This window comes from Montipora foliosa, chromosome 13, assembly GCF_036669935.1.
Source record: "Montipora foliosa isolate CH-2021 chromosome 13, ASM3666993v2, whole genome shotgun sequence".
Taxonomy (NCBI): domain Eukaryota; kingdom Metazoa; phylum Cnidaria; class Anthozoa; order Scleractinia; family Acroporidae; genus Montipora; species Montipora foliosa.
Genome location: NC_090881.1, coordinates 31,942,957 through 31,962,480, shown reverse-complemented (window position 1 = coordinate 31,962,480; position 19,524 = coordinate 31,942,957). Strand labels below are relative to the sequence as shown.

The 19,524-nt window shown below is 38.6% G+C and overlaps 1 protein-coding gene across 1 annotated transcript in view; it reads left to right on the top strand.

Annotated features, from left to right (window-relative positions):
• Positions 1 to 512: 512 nt before the first annotated feature.
• The window catches only part of LOC137982240 (serine/threonine-protein kinase mig-15-like), a 22,728-nt gene continuing 3,716 nt past the window's right edge, over positions 513 to 19,524 (top strand). The window contains exons 1-32 of the mRNA XM_068829319.1: positions 513 to 868; positions 1,257 to 1,322; positions 1,969 to 2,025; positions 2,684 to 2,728; positions 2,885 to 2,965; positions 3,510 to 3,558; positions 3,795 to 3,856; positions 3,948 to 4,038; positions 5,187 to 5,259; positions 5,922 to 5,979; positions 6,130 to 6,184; positions 6,400 to 6,563; positions 6,935 to 7,022; positions 7,519 to 7,612; positions 7,690 to 7,757; positions 8,222 to 8,265; positions 9,942 to 10,087; positions 10,527 to 10,585; positions 11,887 to 11,951; positions 12,844 to 12,945; positions 13,048 to 13,239; positions 13,325 to 13,388; positions 14,258 to 14,323; positions 14,723 to 14,800; positions 14,892 to 14,959; positions 15,516 to 15,588; positions 15,681 to 15,781; positions 18,079 to 18,172; positions 18,712 to 18,770; positions 18,871 to 18,913; positions 19,114 to 19,149; positions 19,306 to 19,386. Coding sequence (XP_068685420.1) covers positions 827 to 868; positions 1,257 to 1,322; positions 1,969 to 2,025; positions 2,684 to 2,728; positions 2,885 to 2,965; positions 3,510 to 3,558; positions 3,795 to 3,856; positions 3,948 to 4,038; positions 5,187 to 5,259; positions 5,922 to 5,979; positions 6,130 to 6,184; positions 6,400 to 6,563; positions 6,935 to 7,022; positions 7,519 to 7,612; positions 7,690 to 7,757; positions 8,222 to 8,265; positions 9,942 to 10,087; positions 10,527 to 10,585; positions 11,887 to 11,951; positions 12,844 to 12,945; positions 13,048 to 13,239; positions 13,325 to 13,388; positions 14,258 to 14,323; positions 14,723 to 14,800; positions 14,892 to 14,959; positions 15,516 to 15,588; positions 15,681 to 15,781; positions 18,079 to 18,172; positions 18,712 to 18,770; positions 18,871 to 18,913; positions 19,114 to 19,149; positions 19,306 to 19,386 — 2,464 coding nt within the window. The 5' untranslated portion in view covers positions 513 to 826. The remainder of the gene's footprint in view (positions 869 to 1,256; positions 1,323 to 1,968; positions 2,026 to 2,683; positions 2,729 to 2,884; positions 2,966 to 3,509; positions 3,559 to 3,794; positions 3,857 to 3,947; positions 4,039 to 5,186; positions 5,260 to 5,921; positions 5,980 to 6,129; positions 6,185 to 6,399; positions 6,564 to 6,934; positions 7,023 to 7,518; positions 7,613 to 7,689; positions 7,758 to 8,221; positions 8,266 to 9,941; positions 10,088 to 10,526; positions 10,586 to 11,886; positions 11,952 to 12,843; positions 12,946 to 13,047; positions 13,240 to 13,324; positions 13,389 to 14,257; positions 14,324 to 14,722; positions 14,801 to 14,891; positions 14,960 to 15,515; positions 15,589 to 15,680; positions 15,782 to 18,078; positions 18,173 to 18,711; positions 18,771 to 18,870; positions 18,914 to 19,113; positions 19,150 to 19,305; positions 19,387 to 19,524) is intronic.

Here is a 19,524-nt window from a genome sequence, read left to right as displayed (position 1 = left end):
GACTTTCTGAATTTGCATCAATGTTGCTATTTTTGCCATGATTTTGAGAAAATGTCTTAACAATAATGACTGTATTGTATGTAGCCATGCATGTGTATGTATAACTGTCTACAATAAATTTGATACATAATTTTTCAAAACCCACCCCCAATGTATAGCATGATTTTCCTTGACCCACCATTTTTCCAGGCACAAAATGATGCCCCCCCACCCCACCTTTTTTCCTCGCCCACTCTGTCCAGTACTTTATGAGCAGTCCTTTGGGGCATCTTTTTCATAAATATTAGGATCCATGGACTACAGAAAACTGCTGTCAGCGGCATTTGATTGCTGTATCCCTTATTATTATGCATTAAGATTATTTTTTAAGAAATTTAGACAAATATTAAAACACACCTGTACACGACCCAGTACACATACACCCTAGTATACCCTATAATAAGGGATACATGAAGTACCTGCTTCGCTGCACACCATGAAGTCATGTGACCCGTCCCAAGCCCCTCCTCCTGCTTTGTTTATTAGTATGGCTGCTCAGTCTGTTTGTGTCTTTCAACATTTTTCTACACACCACATACAGCTTACAGGTCATAAGAGTGTTGATTTGTTTTGCAAAACTCTACTTTCCAGAGATACTGGATGTGTGTTTCAAGAGGCCAAAAGAGTTGAACTAAGTCAAGGCATACCCCGATCCTCCAGCGGCGTCCATCGGATGTGACAAGTTTCCCGTATAAAATTTTGCGTGAGCTACGTCAGTGATATTTCTTAGGTGGTGGGCTGCCGATGTATTGAACACCCTTGTCAATCTTTGCCTGTGGAAATTAAAATGGCGTACGGACTGGATGATATTGATTTAGCCTCTCTCAAGGTGAGCGAAATCTAACTTTTCGATGTCGTTTCCCAGGGTGTCAAAAACTGTTGGACTTGTACGCTTCGATCCTACTTTTTCTTTGTGTACTTTTCAGCTTAAAAGTAAGCTGTCGTTGAAGATTTTTACACAGTCCAAGCCTCATTAAGTATCGTGCTATGGAAATTACTGAACAAAGTGTTCCATGAAATTAATAAAACCAGTAATTTACTCGGTTGAACCTTGCTGATGTCGCTTTGTGTTTATTTTTGTCAGTGTCCATGGTTGGTCGTAATTCCCTAGGGATCGTTAAGTCTACGTACTGTGCCTTTGTCCATGTCTTATCATTTGCCATATCTCGTTGTGTAAACTATTTGGAAATACCTTGTCTGGTGTGTCTCGTTAACAGGATCCAGCGGGGATTTTTGACTTGGTAGAAGTGGTTGGAAATGGCACTTACGGTCAAGTTCACAAGGTACAGTGTTTTTTAAAATAGGTGTTTACGAAGAACGTAATCCCGTAGCACAATTTTGGGCTTGTTTTCTGTGCACTTCTTTCATTTTCAAGGTTTTTTTCCCATCGCACGGGTAGGGTAAAGTTCACCTTTTCACATTTAATCCCTCAAGAATCAAAAAATCTGGAGAGTGTATTGTTACAATATGTCTATCCAAACATATGCAAGGAATCTATTGAGTTTTATGCAGCAAATTCTAATGATATCAAAGCGTGCGAATGTTGACTAAATTTTGTGCATTTTCCTAATGCGCATAGCATACAGTTATAGCCAACTAATCAAATTTCAACATTTTTCAAATTTTGCCTTTTGATCCAAACAAATGCTTTTAAATTATTCAAGTAGAATAAATTGATTTTCTGCAATGGAAGAACTTAAGTTCTGCTCGTGCAGTTTTGCCAGAAAGCGAGGAAATAAAAGAGTTATTTTATCCTAACCTTAACCCTAAGGGTAACTACTGGCCTTGAACAAAATGCGATTATTGTCTCTTATAATTTTTCCCTTGAGATTATTTAATTATTTAAATAACGGCTTGCCAATGATATTAGTATAAAAGGTGATTTCACTAATAATTATTATTTTGTTGTTTGACAATGATAAATTATAGGGTCGCCATAAGAGGACAGGGCAGCTTGCAGCCATTAAGATAATGGATGTTACTGAAGTTAGTTATTTATTTATTGTGCTTTGAATTATTTTAAAAAGAGTTGATTAATTCAGGGTTTTTCTCTTTTTCTCCAAGTTTATGATGGCACTTGTTCTCTTGTGTTTTGTACCCACCAGAACAATTTGTGAACAATCAAGTGCTGGAAACACTACCATGCATTTGCATCCATCCTGAAAACTTTGAGAGCACGTGAACAAAACATGCTGGTATGCCGTCAAAAACGTTGTCAATTTCACAACATAACGGCCAACGTTTCATTGGTCAAAAGCGATACATAACCAGACAAACCATTAACATTTGAAAAGTAAAACTTCGCGGAAAATTCGTCACGCTTCAAGGATGGACGCAAATGGTAGTAAGATCTGCTTCTTTTTTTTTCAGTTTCCATCGATTCAAACTTTTGTGTACAAAGTGCTTCTGGTGCCCCAGTACCCAATGTATCATGAATTTTTAGGCACAAAACAGGAATCAACATGTATTTGCTTGAATTTTAAAATCCAGTCTTCCATTTTATGTAGTGATAGGAATGATTTAATGCAGAAAAAAAAATTTTTTTCCTTGCAGTCATTTTATGATCGTTAATATATTTTTTAGATTGGCTTACACACTGTAATATAACAGTTTAACCAGGTGAAATTCTGTGCTTGCTTTTCAGGATGAGGAGGAAGAAATTAAGTTAGAAATAAATGTTCTTAGAAAGGTAAGCACATGGAAATGCAAATGAGAAAACATCTGACTACCTTTTTACAGGAAACTGACAGGAAATTGACATGAAATTTATAATAAGTTGCGTTGATTCCTGCAAGCTTTACTTTCCATAGGGATGCTTAACCCCAGGCTGTGATTTGTGTTTTAGTTCTCCCATCATCGTAACATTGCCACATATTATGGAGCTTTTGTGAAGAAGGGGATTCCAGGACAGGAAGACCAGCTGTGGGTATGTGTGGTGATGAAGCACTGTGTATTCTTGGTTTTCTTGAATAGCTTAGATGTGGGATGTCTGGGACAATTACTTTCAGTCAGTCATTTGAAACATGATAACATACTAAGAATGCAAAAGAAAAGTTGTTGCCAGTTGGTGGCAAAAGTCAAAGCAAAGGTAATTAGACAGTGGACAAACACCTGTAGTTGTTTGTGCAGCTGCTAGCTTCTATAGGTGTTAGGAATGTCATTGTAGTGCAAAGGTTGCTTCACAAGACTTTTTATGGAACAGGGTTGTAAAATTAATGAATGTACATATATCAGATGTCGTAAACCAGTGACTATCATAACACATTTCAGTCATGCTCAAGTCTTGTTTGATTGCCTTTATATATGCAACCAAGAAACTTGTATCATGTGGTCATATGGGCCTGTTCATGAAATACAATACGATCAATAATAATAAAATTAATGATTAATTTTGTTCTCTTGGATCAGTTTAAGTTTAGAATAGCTCCTGGTTACATTTTTTTCTGAGACTTTTCCTTTTCTTGTTACAGCTTGTAATGGAATTCTGTGGGGCAGGCTCTATAACAGACCTGGTTAAAGGTGCTTATGAAATTAGTTTGCCTGGGCTATTATTTTTGAATCCATATTTTTAGGTATAGAATCCATTCCTATGACGCAAACCACACAGTTATGTAGCTCAAAAGTTTTCCTTATTAGTCAATGTTTCATCTGTTTACAAAAGAGGCCTGCCTTTTCTTTAGATGATGTTGGTGGAATAAATTTTGAGGGATACATGTAACTTGCTCATGGTTCTTGTATGCTATCTTTATCTGTAGCTTCAAAAGGAAAAGCATTGAAAGAAGAGTGGATTTCCTATATTTGTCATGAAGTGTTAAATGTAAGTCCTGGAATATTCCATGTTGAATTAGTGTGTGCCTATGATATACATGTATAATCCTGGCATTTTGATTGATTTTCTTCTTCTGAAGGGCGTGAGTCATCTTCATCAAAATCATGTTATACACAGAGATATCAAAGGGCAAAATGTGCTGTTAACAGACAGTGCAGAGGTCAAGTTAGGTAAGGACAGTTCCTTGTGCTATTCAGGGTTTTCAATAAGAGCTGACGGCCAACGAAATTCGCCTGTGAACTTGCCGCCTACTTTTCCTTAGGAATTACTCCAAATTTCGTGAATAACATGAGAAGCAGTCGCATAGAACACGAACCTTGGATCGGGAAAGTTTTGTTCATGAAAAACAAAAGAGATGCCTGAATTCTGGGTAATTTCAGAGGCGATTTTTGTTTCCCTGTCCATGTCAAAGATCAAGCAAATATTTTTTACACAGCGGTCCAGTACTTGGTGTAAGCTGCCTGATTTGCTAACTACATTTGAAGGGACATTCGCAAAAGGTCTTTTCGGTCATGGCAGATAAAATACATTGCACGCAGCTGTACAGAATGCAAAGGAGCCTTGTTCAAAGGGGTCTATGTCATGCGATTTTAGCATCTTTTCAAAACCCAAAGTATGTCTTGCTAGCAAATGAATTTTAAACATTTAGAGTATTTATGAACTCTCTCTCTTATAATAAAAGAGCCAGAATTTACATTGTAATGATATTAGTGTTGTGTTCAAATACCCTTATTCATGCTCCAGAATGTAGGAAATGCATTCTAAGAGGTCCAAATTTAAATCTAACCCCAACTACTAAAATTCTTATTGAAAACCCTGCTATTTGCTGTAAATGTGTTTCAAAATCATGTTTTTTATTCAAGCTTTGCTATCTTGATAAAGGGGTTGAGTTCCTAAAAAAACTGCTGTGCGGCCTCAGTGGAGAAGGGAAACAGAGAAATGGGTTTATTAACTGAGTTGATATGGTAAAGTGACCAGTCCATTTATAAAGGAATTTTGAAAGCTGACATTCAAGCATTAGTCCTTGGCAATTCGCTCTGATGAGGGCTAAAACTTAAAACAGCAGCTTTCAAATTTCTTAAGTTTATGGTGGTCAAATTTACCACATCAACTCAGTTAATAAACCTATTTATATGCTACCTTGAGTTTGGTCAGGTGGGGAACCAATGATTTTTTATCTTTTAATTAAGGTAACTGAGACCCAAATTTACTGATCTTAAGTTGACAATTAATTCCTTTCCTCTGATCTTGTCAGTGTAAAAATAGATATTTTCTTGCATTTTTGTCAAACTTGAGGATTTGATTTTTGTTAATTCAGTTGACTTTGGTGTCAGTGCCCAGCTGGATAGAACCATTGGGAGAAGGAACACATTTATTGGAACTCCTTATTGGTGAGGAAATTCTTCATTCAAATGTCTTGCACTATGTAGTCATGATTGCAAAACACTTTTAGGTCTCATTTCTTGTATTTTCTGGCTGTCGAGATGGCTTGTTTCAGTCAATGTAATTTTAAAGGCCCGTTTCCACCCTGAATACATTGCAAGCCATGCATGAATTTCATGTATCACAAAATTACAGAAATTGGCAATCAGAATACGCTGTTCAACAATAATGCCATTTTCAAAACAATAGAGATTAGTAGCATTGGCAACGAGTGCAAGTACTAGATCAAGTACAAGTTGTACTTGTTCTCGAAGTCATGCTCTACCTACGTATTTAGGTGAGAAGACAGTACGAGTTCCAGTCTGTTCTATGCACACCCCCAGAACTCATACTCGAAGTTGCACACATTGTCAATGCTTTTCTAACATGCTCTAATTACAGACGATCATGTTGCATCATTGGTGGTAATAGGCCTTTAAGTCTTCCTTGCAGATGTAGTTGTAGGACGTTTGTTGGTGTTGATGATTATGAGAATGAATATTGAGGATGACAATGGTGAAGAAGATGACAAGGATGATGATCATCATCATTTTCACACAATAACATGTAGCAATAAAAAATTATGTTCCTTACCTTTGAATAATATTTTATGCAAACCCCTTTTTTGCAGGATGGCTCCAGAGGTTATAGCTTGTGACGAACAGCCTGATGCAACTTATGATAACAGGGTAAGATTGACAGTTGCTTCCCATTCCCCGGTCATTGCATTTGACATGAACTGGTATTTGGTAATATTTTACTTTCAAGATTCACTGTAAATGTTGAAAATGGCAACTATAGCACTTACTTGTAGTTCTCCTCCTGGTGTGTTGTTTTAGTGTGACATGTGGTCCATCGGAATCACATCAATTGAGATGGCAGAAACACAACCACGTGAGTAAATTTAAATTTTAAAGTGTTCACTTGAAAATTAATCACTGATACCTCTATTAGTGTTTTAGGAAAGCAAGGACTTTTTTACTTTTAGCTGAAAACCTCTTGGCATTGAAGGCAGATCAGACCCCTTTAAAATGTCAAGTGGCTGTAGGTAATTGGATCTTCTATAATTTGTTAGCTAAGTCATTAATTTCTTTTGTTCCACTCCACAGCTTTGTGCGATATGCATCCAATGAGAGCCTTGTTTCTCATTCCACGGAGTGAACCACCTAAACTAAAGTCAAAAAAAGCCTGGTCCAAGAAATTCCACAACTTTGTCAACACCTGCTTGATTAGAGATTATCATCAGAGACCTACGGCTGATCAACTTTTGCAGGTTTGCTAAAAATTGGTTTAATTTCATTCTTATCAACTGTTAGCAAGGTTGCTGCCTAACGGTCGCCCGATCACCTGTGGCGCCTTATTTGCGGGCGCAGGCGACCAAATTTCTGAACAAGTAGCCCAAACGGGCACCTTACTTGATTCATCCTCACTCTCTTGTAAATGTGATCCCAGCTGGAATTAATTAATTCTGGGCTCTTGAAAAAATGACTCGGGCTACTAACTTTTAATGTTGGAAGCCCGAAGGGCTCCTGGACAATTTTCTTAGGCAGCAGCCTTGGTTAGGATTCATTAATTTTAGTTACATTTGCAGCTTAGATACTAAAACTAATGATGTTTCCCTTGTGGTTTGTTATTGATTTGCAGCATGAGTTTATTCGGGATGCACGGTCCCATGAAAGAAAAATAAGGATAGAGTTAAAGGATTTTATTGACAGGATGAAAAAGAAGAAAGGTAAGTGCAGTTGTTAAACTCATCAGCAAGATGAGCTTGGGATTAGGTGCCTGCAAGGGTTGTGCCGGACACGCATGTCCAGACACAACTGGGTTGTAGCCACAGTAATCCTACCATAGTCCACCACCTGGCAACTGTCACCGTGATGAAGCAGTCAGTGGAATACTTACCAAGGGGGGAGGTGGGTGGAAGCACAGTTTACGAGTCGCATCCAACAATTGAGTAGACAAGAATAGAGCGGCAAGAAACTGTAACTTTGAGCATGTGGGCCCCTGCACCAACACAAGGGGCACCCCTAATACCCTACTGCATAAAACTGCTGACCAGCATTGCTCGATTTTAACTTTGCCTAAATTTCATTTAGCCACATTTAAAGTCCCTTTTTGCTGTTACTGTAGTGTTAATATGTTAATAGGGCATCAAACCTGAAAAAGTTGCGAGGTGCTGTCTCCCCCTTTTTAGAACATTCATCAAGAGATGGTTACTTTGTTTTTAGCTCCTCCTCCTGAACATGAAGAAGAATTTCAGTATTCTGGTAGTGAGGAAGAAGATGAGCAGTTGTTAGCGGGAATGATTGCTGAGGAAATGGGGTAAGAAGCTCTTTAATGAGACTCAACCAAGCAACTGTCATCTTACCAATCATCTCTTTTGTTGCTGTTATCCTTAGCATTGTTAATGTGCAGTCAACGCTGAGAAGAAACCTTACTCTGATGCAAGGAGGAACCTTTGGGCGAGGTAAAGAAGCATCCAAAACTGTTTTGAGCAGTGAAGCAAGTATCTGGAGTGATAATAATAAGAAAATAGAGTTCAGGTGATCTTGGAAAGGAACTATGGCACTGATAACCTTGTAAATTTTGATATTAACCTGTTCATCCCTGACTTGGTCCCCAATGACATGTAGACTCTTAACAGTGTATGGGTTAATGATGATCCTGTTGACAGTGAGAATAGGAAATTTATACACAGAGAAGAAATCATCTGGTTAAAATTATCTGACATTAGGCAGCTCTTAAATCAAGACAAAGACTATGATGATGGTGATGATGATGATGTTGATGACAACTAGGGTGGCGATAGTGGTGACAGCAACATCAAGACAACAGTGATAGCCTGAAAACCTCTATTTTTTTTTTGAGGATAAGTTATAGTGATTGATGCTTTGGATCGTTCTTCATTATCCTCTTTCCTTCTTTCTTCAGGTAATAATTATCCACCGAGGAAGAGCAGTAGTGGAAGTAGCTCAGTAAGTAATGGTCATCACCTCTGCATTCTAATCTTCATGCTTTTGTGTTGTCATGTCTTGTCTTGTATTAACCTCTCAAATATGAATACCACTTTACTTTGCCGACCTAACATTGCTGGTCACGACAAGCAAAACACTTGGCAAGTGGCCTTAGCCATAACTGGCAGATTATGGTAACATGGAATACAGATTGCAGTTTTCCTTTTTGTAGACAAATCTATTACCTATAGGAAATTTCTTTTGCCTTTTTGAATAAATTTAACAATATTATAATAATATTGTTGAATGCCCCCTAAGAGAAGACGAAACTCTGTCATTTTTGTCTTGTTTGTGGTGACCTTCTGTAAAACATTTGACAATTAACCTGGACATGTGACATGTGACAAAAATTGCTGTTATTCCATTTGAGTGGTTAACCGAACCACTGACACAAACCTCTGCTCAGAGGCACCCACTTTTGAAACTTGCTGAAGATATTGAGATTTAGCATGGGCCATAAATTCAAAGGGATGTTAGACAACTGCTTCAAAGTAGTGAACCATTGTTACTTATTTATCATCCTGGTTATACTTACATCACACCTCTTCCAAGTTGTGATGAAAAGCGGAAGGGTGAAATTTGTACAGAGAAATGAAAAAAGTCTTTCTTTGGCAGTTATGCATCTGCTTATTTCAGGTCATATCATAATTTAATAATTTATTCACTTATATTGCGCAAATTAACAAAAATTTGATCAAATGCGCATTACAATTATGAAAAGTTAAGAAAGTTAAAAATACGTACATAACAATTTGAGAGAAAAGAATAAAAATCTTAAAAGCTAATTAAATTATGAGACTCCTATAAATAAGCCTTTGAAAAAAGAAGTCCCACATGATTTTCTATGCTTTTGCCTCTCGCACAAGTGGGAACCCAGCTTTATACTCAAGAGAAGCAGGGGTGCAGCAGGGGTGGCCTAGTCGGTTAGTGCACAGCCTTGGTGCAAGAGGTCCTGCGTTCGATCCCCATATCTCACATCCTTGTACTGACTTCTTTCCTTTCAGTGTAGCTTAAGCAGTAGCTTTAAATACCCTTAAAACAGAGCAATGATGGAAAGAGGGGGATAAAATGAGCGCACGGTTGGCTTCCTGGGAGAATACCCTCTAGAGGGTAAAGGAATTACCAACATTAAATAAAGTGTACCTTTACCTTTACCATTACCCAGAATGTATACAGATACACGTTATTTGCCAGGTGGGAGGTCCGTATAGCGAAGAACTGTGACCAAGGTCTTGAAAATGCTGCCCGAGGCGGATCTCTCTTCCTCTCTGAAAACAGTTTTTAAATTGTTGACTCGCACCGTGCTTGATAGTGATTGAAGTAAGCGACTGAACATTTCAAAATCTGTTTTGAAACACTTACTTCTGTATGTAAACAGATTCGGTGTCAAAAAATGAAAATGTAAGGTCATTATACAAGCTCACACAACCAGGGCTAGGATTCTGCCCAGGTTGGCGTGCAAGATGGAAAAATTCCACCCACTCCCAGAGCCAATCAGATTCCAGGATTCGCAGAATTCCGCCCACTTGTGCATTGAGAAAAAATATAAACTAGTACTTCAGTTGACTCCTGATTCTGTAACTACATTGCAATTTCTCTCCTTCTAAAAGTTATAGTGTATCTTTTCTTCTTTATAGGAGATGAATCAGAGCCATGGTCCTCCTCAGTATGTTGGTGCATCTGGAGGTTATGATAATGATGTGTTTCTGGACACAAGTGTTGACAGCTTTGTAACAATGAACACAGATGACACCATCACAGCCTCCAACCATTCACGTCATCGGTAAGTAAAAGCTTACTGTAGTGACCTCTGCATAAAAACTTATGTGCATAAAATTAGTTGTTCATTTCTACCTTAATGCTGCAGCAATTAATATTCTTGAGATGCATAATTTTTCATGTTTTAAAATCTGTTTAAAATATAGTGTATTGCCAACTTTAGTGTAAATGGATAGCTAGATTTGCACCCAAATGGTCAAGCATGTAATCCATTTTAATGGTCTACGTGTTTGATGGTCATCCATAGCAAACATTTTGTTTTTTATTCATTAATTTTATTTATCGAGCTCCACTAAGATGAGATACAAGAAACAAAATCAGCGTGAACTCAGGTTGTACCTTTGTCTTGAAGTAAGGTAACTTAAGGAGTTCCCTTACTACCATACATGGCAGGCCCTCAAATGTATTGTGCTTAACTGTACCTTCTTTGGTTGCTTTTTCAGTTCAGCTTCCTTGGAAGAGCCTGTGGATGGCGACCTTACATTAAGGCCACACAGAGATGGTCAGTTCTGTCAAGTTGACCCTTTTAACCATAGGTTATGTTTGAATGGATTCCATTGACGATGTGTGTGTCAAGTTGTAATGCAATCAAAAGTGTTAATTGTTTTTCCCCCAAAATTTTTGCAAGTGCTTATCATACTTGTAACTAGTGTCAGTTTCTAAACCAAAAAACATTCAACTCCATTCGGCGACAAAATACCCTTTCCCCTTCCCCTCCCCCCTAATCAATGCCGTATAGGCAACAGAAAATAACACAACATTGTGCCGGGGGGGGGGGGGGGGCATTTTATTGCTTTGCTGTTGGACAGTGGAATCAGTAGAACATAGTCAGCCCTAAACTATCAGGCAAGCCTGCAATGCACAGAGGAGTCCCTAGGGCCAGTGACTCCCAGTTCAACACTTGTGGGAGTCAGGGTGGTTTAGTTGTCATCAATCGTGCCTCCCACCTCTGTGACCCGGGTTCAACTCTGGCCTCGGGTCGTATGTGGGCTGAGTTTCAGTTGATCTTAACCTGACTCCGAGGGTTTTTCTCCGGGTACTCCGGTTTTCCTCCCTCCTCAAAATCGACTCCCAGTCAATTACATCTGGCTGGGTTTGCGGTGCTCTGAGATCTCACATGGATTGTATGGCGGCAGCCGTGGGCGCCTTCACATGCTTTCAGTCCAATCCCGTTGAGCCAGTTGATCCTGAAAAGCCCTGTAGGGAGCGGTCATCTAAGCGCACTTGTCCATGTTTACATGGTATCGCTGAGTATTTTTACAAGTTGTGCTGTATTTTGATGAGTGTGCTAGGGTGAGTAAAAATACAAACAACTAGTAGAAATACTCAGCGATACTACACACCAAAACATCTAATATGCTATTTATTATCCAACTTTTCTTGCGCTAAATTTTTAGCAAATGAATTGTAAACAGCCGAGAACGTGTGGCAGATTTGTGCGTGTGGGGCACCGTCAGCAACTAAACTCGTCAAACCAGTTCTCTACTGTACAATAACCAAGTGTTCAAATAACTAACTGTACAATATCATGGAATATTTGTATTTGTATCGTGAATTTTTGGTACAATAACTGATACAGTTGGATAATAAGTCGTAGTTATCATACAAAAAAAGGTTGAACTGTGTCATATCATGCTGTCAAGATGGACGGTGTTAAATGAAAGTAGAGGCAAGCCTTGTTTTGTTCAACAAGTTGTCATTGCAAGTTGAAAATTCAGAGTGTGTTGCCACACACAGAACTTTCTTCCTAACTTTTGTAAATGTTATTTATTGTTTGTTTTTACAATCAATTCTATTTGTTAGCTCATGAGGAGGACACTGACGAGTACAATACAATGGTTGTAAAAGAAGATGACAATGACTCGGAAGTAAGTTGTGCTTCTGTTTCTGTTTTGATTTTCAAACAATGAAATCAGTCAATTCAGTTGTAGTCCTTTAGGATAATGTTATCTTGAATCCATTCATCCCTTTCCATTCATTCAGGGATGGCGCAGTGGTGAGAGCACTCGCCTCCCACCAATGTGGCTCGGGTTCGATTCCCAGACTCGCCGTCATATGTGGGTTGAGTTTGTTGGTTCTTTACTCTGCACTGAGAGGTTTTCTCTGGGTACTCCGGTTTTCCCCTCTCCTCAAAAACCAACATTTGACTTGATTTACTTTCATTGTTCATTTCCGTTTACAGTGTCCCCAATTAGCGCTCCCGCGCTAGAACGACTAGACACTTAAATAAAGTTCCTTTCCTTTCCTTTCCCTGAAATGCCCCCCATTGACAAGTAAAATTGTCTGGCGTTAATTAGAGATATGTCCAGGTTTGCACGCAAATGCAAAAATTGTGAATAAAACAGAGTAAAATCCAGACATCTTACTCTCAGTTAAAAAGGGTCAAGTTCTTATCTGTATTATTTTTTATCATTAACATCTCCAATTTATAAACAAATCTGTTACTTGAATGGTCATTTTTCATCCTTCATATTTAGGAAAGACTTAACATAATGTTAATACTTTAAGGGCTACTTTTCAATTATCTTCTTCCTACTTTGTCCAAATTTGACAGGCTGTAATGTAAACCTATTCTCTCCTGTCGCTTCCCGTCTCGACTAGCCAATGCTATTTGCGGGAAGCGACCATTTTGTATTTTTCTTTTGTCAAATAGTAAATAAAGTTGAAAGTTGAAAGTTGAAGTTGTTTTCCATCACTTTTAGAAATGCTTGCTGATGCGTGAAATGAGGTGCAAAATCAATCAAATGTGTTTATTTTTAGGATAGTGCATCAACTGCCAGCATCGGTGAATCAAACTGTCCTACTCGCCCTTTGACAAACAATCTGCCCGATGTTCTACCCACACAGCCACAGAAAATAAAGGTTGGTGAAGAATACACAGGCTATGAACAGTTAAACTTTCACAAACTGTTTAACCTTGGAGAAATGAAAAGCTTATTGATCTTAATTTCCTTTTTTTTAAAGAAAACTGAAGTTGAACGAAAATCATCAAATGACTCGATTGCATCGTCATCTGCTGCTCAAGACTCCAAGAAAGACAGGAAATTTTCCAAACAACGAAGCTTTGGCTTTGGACGGCAATCGCAAGCACCATCTGAGGTGTCAGTGAATTTGGCACCAGATAGAACGTCTAATGCCAGTCTAGATGACATGGGGGTATGTTTGCATGCATTTCATTTTTTTGACTTAAATATTAATAATTACCCCTGATTAAAGCAATTCCCCTTTTTGTTTTATTCAGATGCCACAGATCAGGAAATACAAGTACAAATTCCGTACAGAAATCTTATGTGGAGCTTTATGGGGTTAAGTATCTACAGTGTACATCAACTAATGAGACCCTATTCTCACCCCAAAACACCAAAAGGCCTTTTATTCCTTTGTGGGCATAATGTTATTAGTTAACAGGGACAGTTTTCTTTTGAATCTGTTGCTTGTTTTGGTTCCAGTATATGGTTACATGTTTGTCACCTCAAAAACGCTTGATGTCTTGGTGTTTTTTTGGCCAGCATAGCACAGAAATGTGTCAATGTGGTTCTTCAGAGCTGCATCATTACCACTCAATCACTCAGATGCTGATATTGTCAAGTTTCATTTCTTTGCGAATGATGACATTAAATGGTAGAGTGAAATGTTGGTGATACATGAAGTTGTACAACAGTGATTCTCAACCTGGGAATCAAAATCATGACTGAAGGCTTCAGAAGATTTTCAAATTCAGATTTGACATTTTTTTATGCTAAGTGCTATAGGCATCCCCAGATTCTCTTGTTTATCAAATTGTATTTTTCTAAGAAGCTCGTAAAAGGAAATCTGTATAAATTTAAGCATAGTTAATAGAGGGGACTGGTTTTGAAGCTTAGCAAACATCAAAGGAGCCAACAAAGATGCCAAGATGTAGGTTGGAAAAGTCCACAAGTGTGCACAATCTTATGTTTTGCGCTCATGCACTATGCATGAATTACGTAACCAACACGTTTCTATTGGTTAGTTCCTCAGTACGGAGTAAACAACTGTTGTGTTTTGTGCACTGCCAAGGCCAAAAAAGAGAAAAAAAAACATACAACAAAGAAATTTGTCGCATTTCATAACAGTTCCCCTCTATTAACTATGATTTAAGTCTTCCATTTTTCAGACTCAGATATAACTATTTTTCCATTGTTCTTTTCTATAGGTGTTAATCTTATTGTCGGTACAGAGACTGGGTTATATTTATTGGACCGCAGTGGATACGGAAAAGGTGGGACAGTTTTAGTAATATATTACATGCACATTTCTTCTCACATTTCAATGCAGTTTTAATGTTGTAAAAAAAATGTAAATATATAAATGCTTTTTTTATGGTGGAAGTGCACTTATAATTAGCTATCAGGCTACTTCACAGGCACCCCACTTTTTTAATAATCTGAAAGAAACAATTCAACAGAAACATGATTAAGAACCCCAACAGGCAGGAGGCAGCCAGGCGGCTATTGTTTACAAAGCGTGGTAGAGTCAAATCCGGGACAAACAGAAACAAATCCAAACCAGAGGTTACAACGGGATTTGATCCCATGCAGGGCAACCGCATGCAAACCCAACGCTATAACCACAGGACCACACTGCCTTCCTCAAATGTTGTTTTTCTGTTTTTATTTAGTTTTTCAGCTAATTTCTCGGCGCAGATTTCAGCAAATAGACGTTCTCGAAGGAATAAACGTGCTTATTTCCATCAGTGGTGAGACCTTTTCTTCGCAGACACTTTTGATGGAAGTATTTAGTATACACGAAGGGCTCTTAAATGCATAAAGTCGTTTTTTCTTCCTCAGGGAAACAAAATAAACTCCGTGTGTATTATTTATCGTGGCTTAAAGCAAAAATTCTCAAAGGAGAGGAGGTAAGACTTTTAGTTATCTGTACCATCAGTTGGTGATGAGTTTTCACCACAAGAATACAATGCCTTAAGAAAAAGAGAGAAGAGTAGGATTAATTTTTGCTTCAGACAAAGTGTTGGCTTTTTCTAGCCGCTTGCTACGAATGGCAAACACTTCAGGCTGTGGAGTCCTCATCAAGGAAAATTGGATTTTCCCGTATTTTTGTTGTTGTTTTAATATTAGTTTTCAGCCTTTTGGAGGTTTTTGTGGTGCTGGCCTTGATTGTTGCAAGGCTTTTTCGCTGAATAGATAGTTATCCATTTGATTATGGCATCCCCCATTTTAGCCTACGAGCAAGCTCTCCAAACCGAGGTGGGGACGAGCAAGCTCTCCAAAGAGAGGCGGGGTCTCCTCCCGCCCACCGCCTCGCTTTGGAGAGCTTGCTCCCAGGCTACCCTCCTTTTGAAACATTGAGGCCAGTTAGACTGGAAGATTGCCAAACGAAGAATGTCAGAATATTTTAATGCTATATTGCCCAGGAAAGGTAGTACGTTTTTACACGAATCCGTATTTGTTTAGGCCGACCATAATCGGAGACAACGAGGTTATACAACAGTTGGTGATCTGGAAGGGTGTGTTCATTACAAAGTTGGTAAGTTCATTTGAATTATTCCTCACTTTTTTAACAGCACAGAAAATATGGTTACATTATTTTTTTACGTTGACCTTCTCCTCTTTTCACAGTAAATTTCCATCGTATCAAGTTTCTGGCAATTGCTACGGAAAACAAAATCGAAGTTTACGCGTGGGCTCCAAAACCTTATCACAAGTTTATGGCTTTCAAGGTTTGTTTATCGTCTATTAAGTTACGTGGAAAGTGTGATGCCTCTCAGAAAGCCTATAACATTGCAGTTGTTTGAGCACCGAGCTGCCATGCGGGAGGTCGTGAGTTCGGCTCCGGCGGATAAACATTCAGGGTCTTTAAATATCTGAGGAGAAACTGCTGCCTTTGTAATGACATCTGCAAATGGTAAGACACTCTAGTTGTTCTCGGATAAGGACGATCAAAGGCAGCACTTTCTCCTCAGTTTTTTAAGACCCTGAGTGTTGGTCCGACCGGAGTCGAACTCACGACCTCCCGCGTGGGATCCCGGTGCTCAACCAACTGAGCCACCGGTGCGCACTTCCGATAGCTGCGAGAATCATTTCAATCTTTCGTCCATAACCCGAACTTCCAAACAATACACATTTCTTTTCTTAATCGGAAGATTGTGTGTGCCTCGCCGGGCCAACGATAAGGGTCTTAGAATTGCTGGGGGCAAAAAGGCGTACAACCTTTTTATCAGTCAACCGCATTAAAAAAAGTTTCGGTTCCGTCGTAGAGGGACAATCAACCGTCCTACAGCAGTAGTTCCTCTTTTGGCTTATCATGTACAGGGTTGTCAACAATGTGGCAGTATTAACGGCATAGAGCAGTCCCTCGCAAAGCGTAATGAAGTGCAGCCGAATTGATCTACAGTTATCGATTCAGCCGGGCTTTTCTTTTTCGGGTGCGATTTGCCTGCGCATGTGTAAGATTTCTTTACCCCGTAGAGACACTTTTTAGAGAAGGCAGCCCAAGTAGGATTTCTCCTAATTCAGAGGCAATGCGATGACCACTAAAAGACTACGTGATAGATTAACGGGAAAATAGGTATTTTTTGCGGTCACGCACACAATTCCTTAAAAGGACGCGATTTTTTTTTTTTTTTTCTTCGTTTTCGTTGTACGCAAAGCAATATCCGGTTATCGTATGACTCGGTAACACATCTTACTGGGATAATTACATAATTTTATAATTCTCCCAATATTTTGAAATACCATCGTAGAAACTTGTAAAGCAACCTTCTACTGGTTTTGATTAGAATCAATGCCGTTAACAACAGTTTTAAATGTAACGTTGACAACTATTCTACGATCGCACAAACCCTATCATTGGGTCATGGAATGTGAACTTTGGACCGGATGTTGACCATGATGTTGTAACATGAACTTTAAAGGAATCAGTATAGGCTACCTGCAGCCTCTTGTTGGGTGTATGATAGTAACAATGATAGCGGCAAAATATTATGTATAGTAATTTGTGTATGTAATCGCATGGGCCCGATGGCTATTCAGGATTAATTTTCACGCGTAATTTTAAAAGTTTTCACAAAATTGAAGCGACAAGGGCAATTTGGAAAACTTTGAAATTAACCCTTAATTGCACACGAGCACATTGCGATTACATTTTTATCACATAAAGGGCAAAAGTATCGAGGGATGTTCAGTGCCGCGACAAATGACAATCAACTTAACACGCGTTCATTCGGTTGCTGTCAACAGAAATACACTTAAAATGTATTTTATATGTGGACAAAAAGCAGTTTAATTGGAGTCAGAGTCTGAAAGAAGCTCTGGATAACCAATCAGGATCAAGTAATTATGCCCTCTTGATTACCAAAAGTGCCGTCGCGATTAAGAAAAAATGCCCTCCGTCTCAGCCAATCAGCATTCAGTAATTTTGCCCCGTATATGTGATGATGATAATGTTGATGATGATGAGTATGTATAATCAAATGTATGTGTAATCAAATGGGGACGAGTGAGTTTTCATTTGACAAAACGCGCGTGAAATTATTTCCTAATTTCACGAGAAAACCATTTGATTACCTTTTAATGTCGTGGGTGACAAATTACGCTCACAACCGTAATTGTAAAATCGCTGTAGTACTTTATCCAACTGCTCGGGAAGAATCATCTCCAGGTTTTTCTCAAGGCTGTTTTCGTCACAACACTTCTCAAAAACTCTCACCCAGTTAATTGTGCTCTTTCACTTAGTTAAATTTTCTGCCGCTTCTTTTAATTTCGTAACTTCTTCAATGGTCACTGTCTTAAATGTAGACGCGATCTTGGCTCTGATCGAGATACAAGAGATGTTACCATGGCAATTTTGTAATTTCACATGTGAAATTATAAATTAACGCTGAAATTTCGCGCCTAAATTAAGGAGTAATTTGTCACCCATGATATAATAATAATAATAATAATAATAATAATAATAATAATAATAGTAGAAAATACTCTCCATAAATCTCATCCGTATCATTTTTTTTTGCGGCAGTCATTCCCTTACTTGGTTCACAAACCGCTGATGCTTAACGTGACAGTAGAAGCAGAAAATAGTCGACTCAAAGTCTGTTACTCCTCTGAAATAGGTGAGAAGATTGGTTCCATGAGTTACCGATGTCTTTGTTCGGGAATCGTTACATTTTACACTATAATGCACCCTAAAAGTTCCCAAGAGTTTTTTCTTGCTGAGAATGGAGATTTGTGTATGCACGTTTGGCAAACATTTTGACGTTTTCTTCTCGAGATTTCGTTTCTTTTGTGCCGTAACTTTTGAGCCATGCTTGAGCCAAGGAGAGTTATGGGCCCATTCTTGAGATATAAACCTGCTTTTCAATTGAAAAAAATCTTTCCAAATTGAGGTGGAACCCCCTTCGCAAAAAATAATCCCATGGCTTTATAAACCCGTTCGACAGTGGGACGGACAGCTATCATTCCTCTTAACTATGTGTTACTTTTGTGGATCATTTTATTTTTAAGTGAATCTCAAGGCGAAAAAGCAAACTACTGTACATGTTAACTGACATTGAAATTCAACTGTGGCGAAAGAAAATCCAAGGATTTTGAGGTTTGGGAGGATTTAAACAGTAGCAGCTTTAATTAATTTTAGAAATTGTTGGCGTTTTAGGTTTCCATGCAGTAGATTTGGATTCAGCTTCAGTTAACGATTTGTTTATTCCCAGCCAGGTCAGTGACCGATTGAAGGTAGCTTCTACCCGTTTGTTGTCCTCTTCCAATTAAATGATTTCTTGTTTGAATGTATTACCGCTTCTCTTCTGTCAAACAGCTTCAAGAGAAGTTTCAAGCTCACTCTATCATTCCTTTGCCAAGTAAGTTATGGGGAAATCAGGTTTTTGTAAATACTTTCGAACTGCTATTCCGATCTTATTGATGCCTTCATCTGTGTAATCTTGAGGATTAAGTGAGCTCTGTAGAACATTTATTTATAGGTCCAAGGTTGATTATTGGGACCCTGTCCTGTCCTTGATGTTTGCTCTGTTATTAATGCCCTTGTTTTTGTTGTCTACAGGCTCAAGTGGATTGGAACTTCTCCTTTGTTTCAACAGTAAGTCTTTTCTCAGCTGGTGTGTGTGACGTCAAATAAAATATTCATATTGATGTACTGACTTTCATTTGGGTGCAATTACTACTTCATCATTCATTGGCCCACCTCCATTTGAAATATTGCGTTCTTTTAAACTTCAATCGGTTTTGTTTGTAGATGAGGGCGTATATGTGAATACGAATGGGGATCTTGTTAGACATGCTGTCTTGCAGTGGGGAGAGACGCCTTACGCTATTGGTGAGTGTGATAGCAAGTTCAACATTTAAGGATTTTCTTTTCTTAATCCACTTGGTGTAACAGTGGTCTTCTCTCCCAGCTTAGGTGGTACTCGCCCAAGGAGAAACGAGACACGGACTTACCCTCACGAAACCAGGC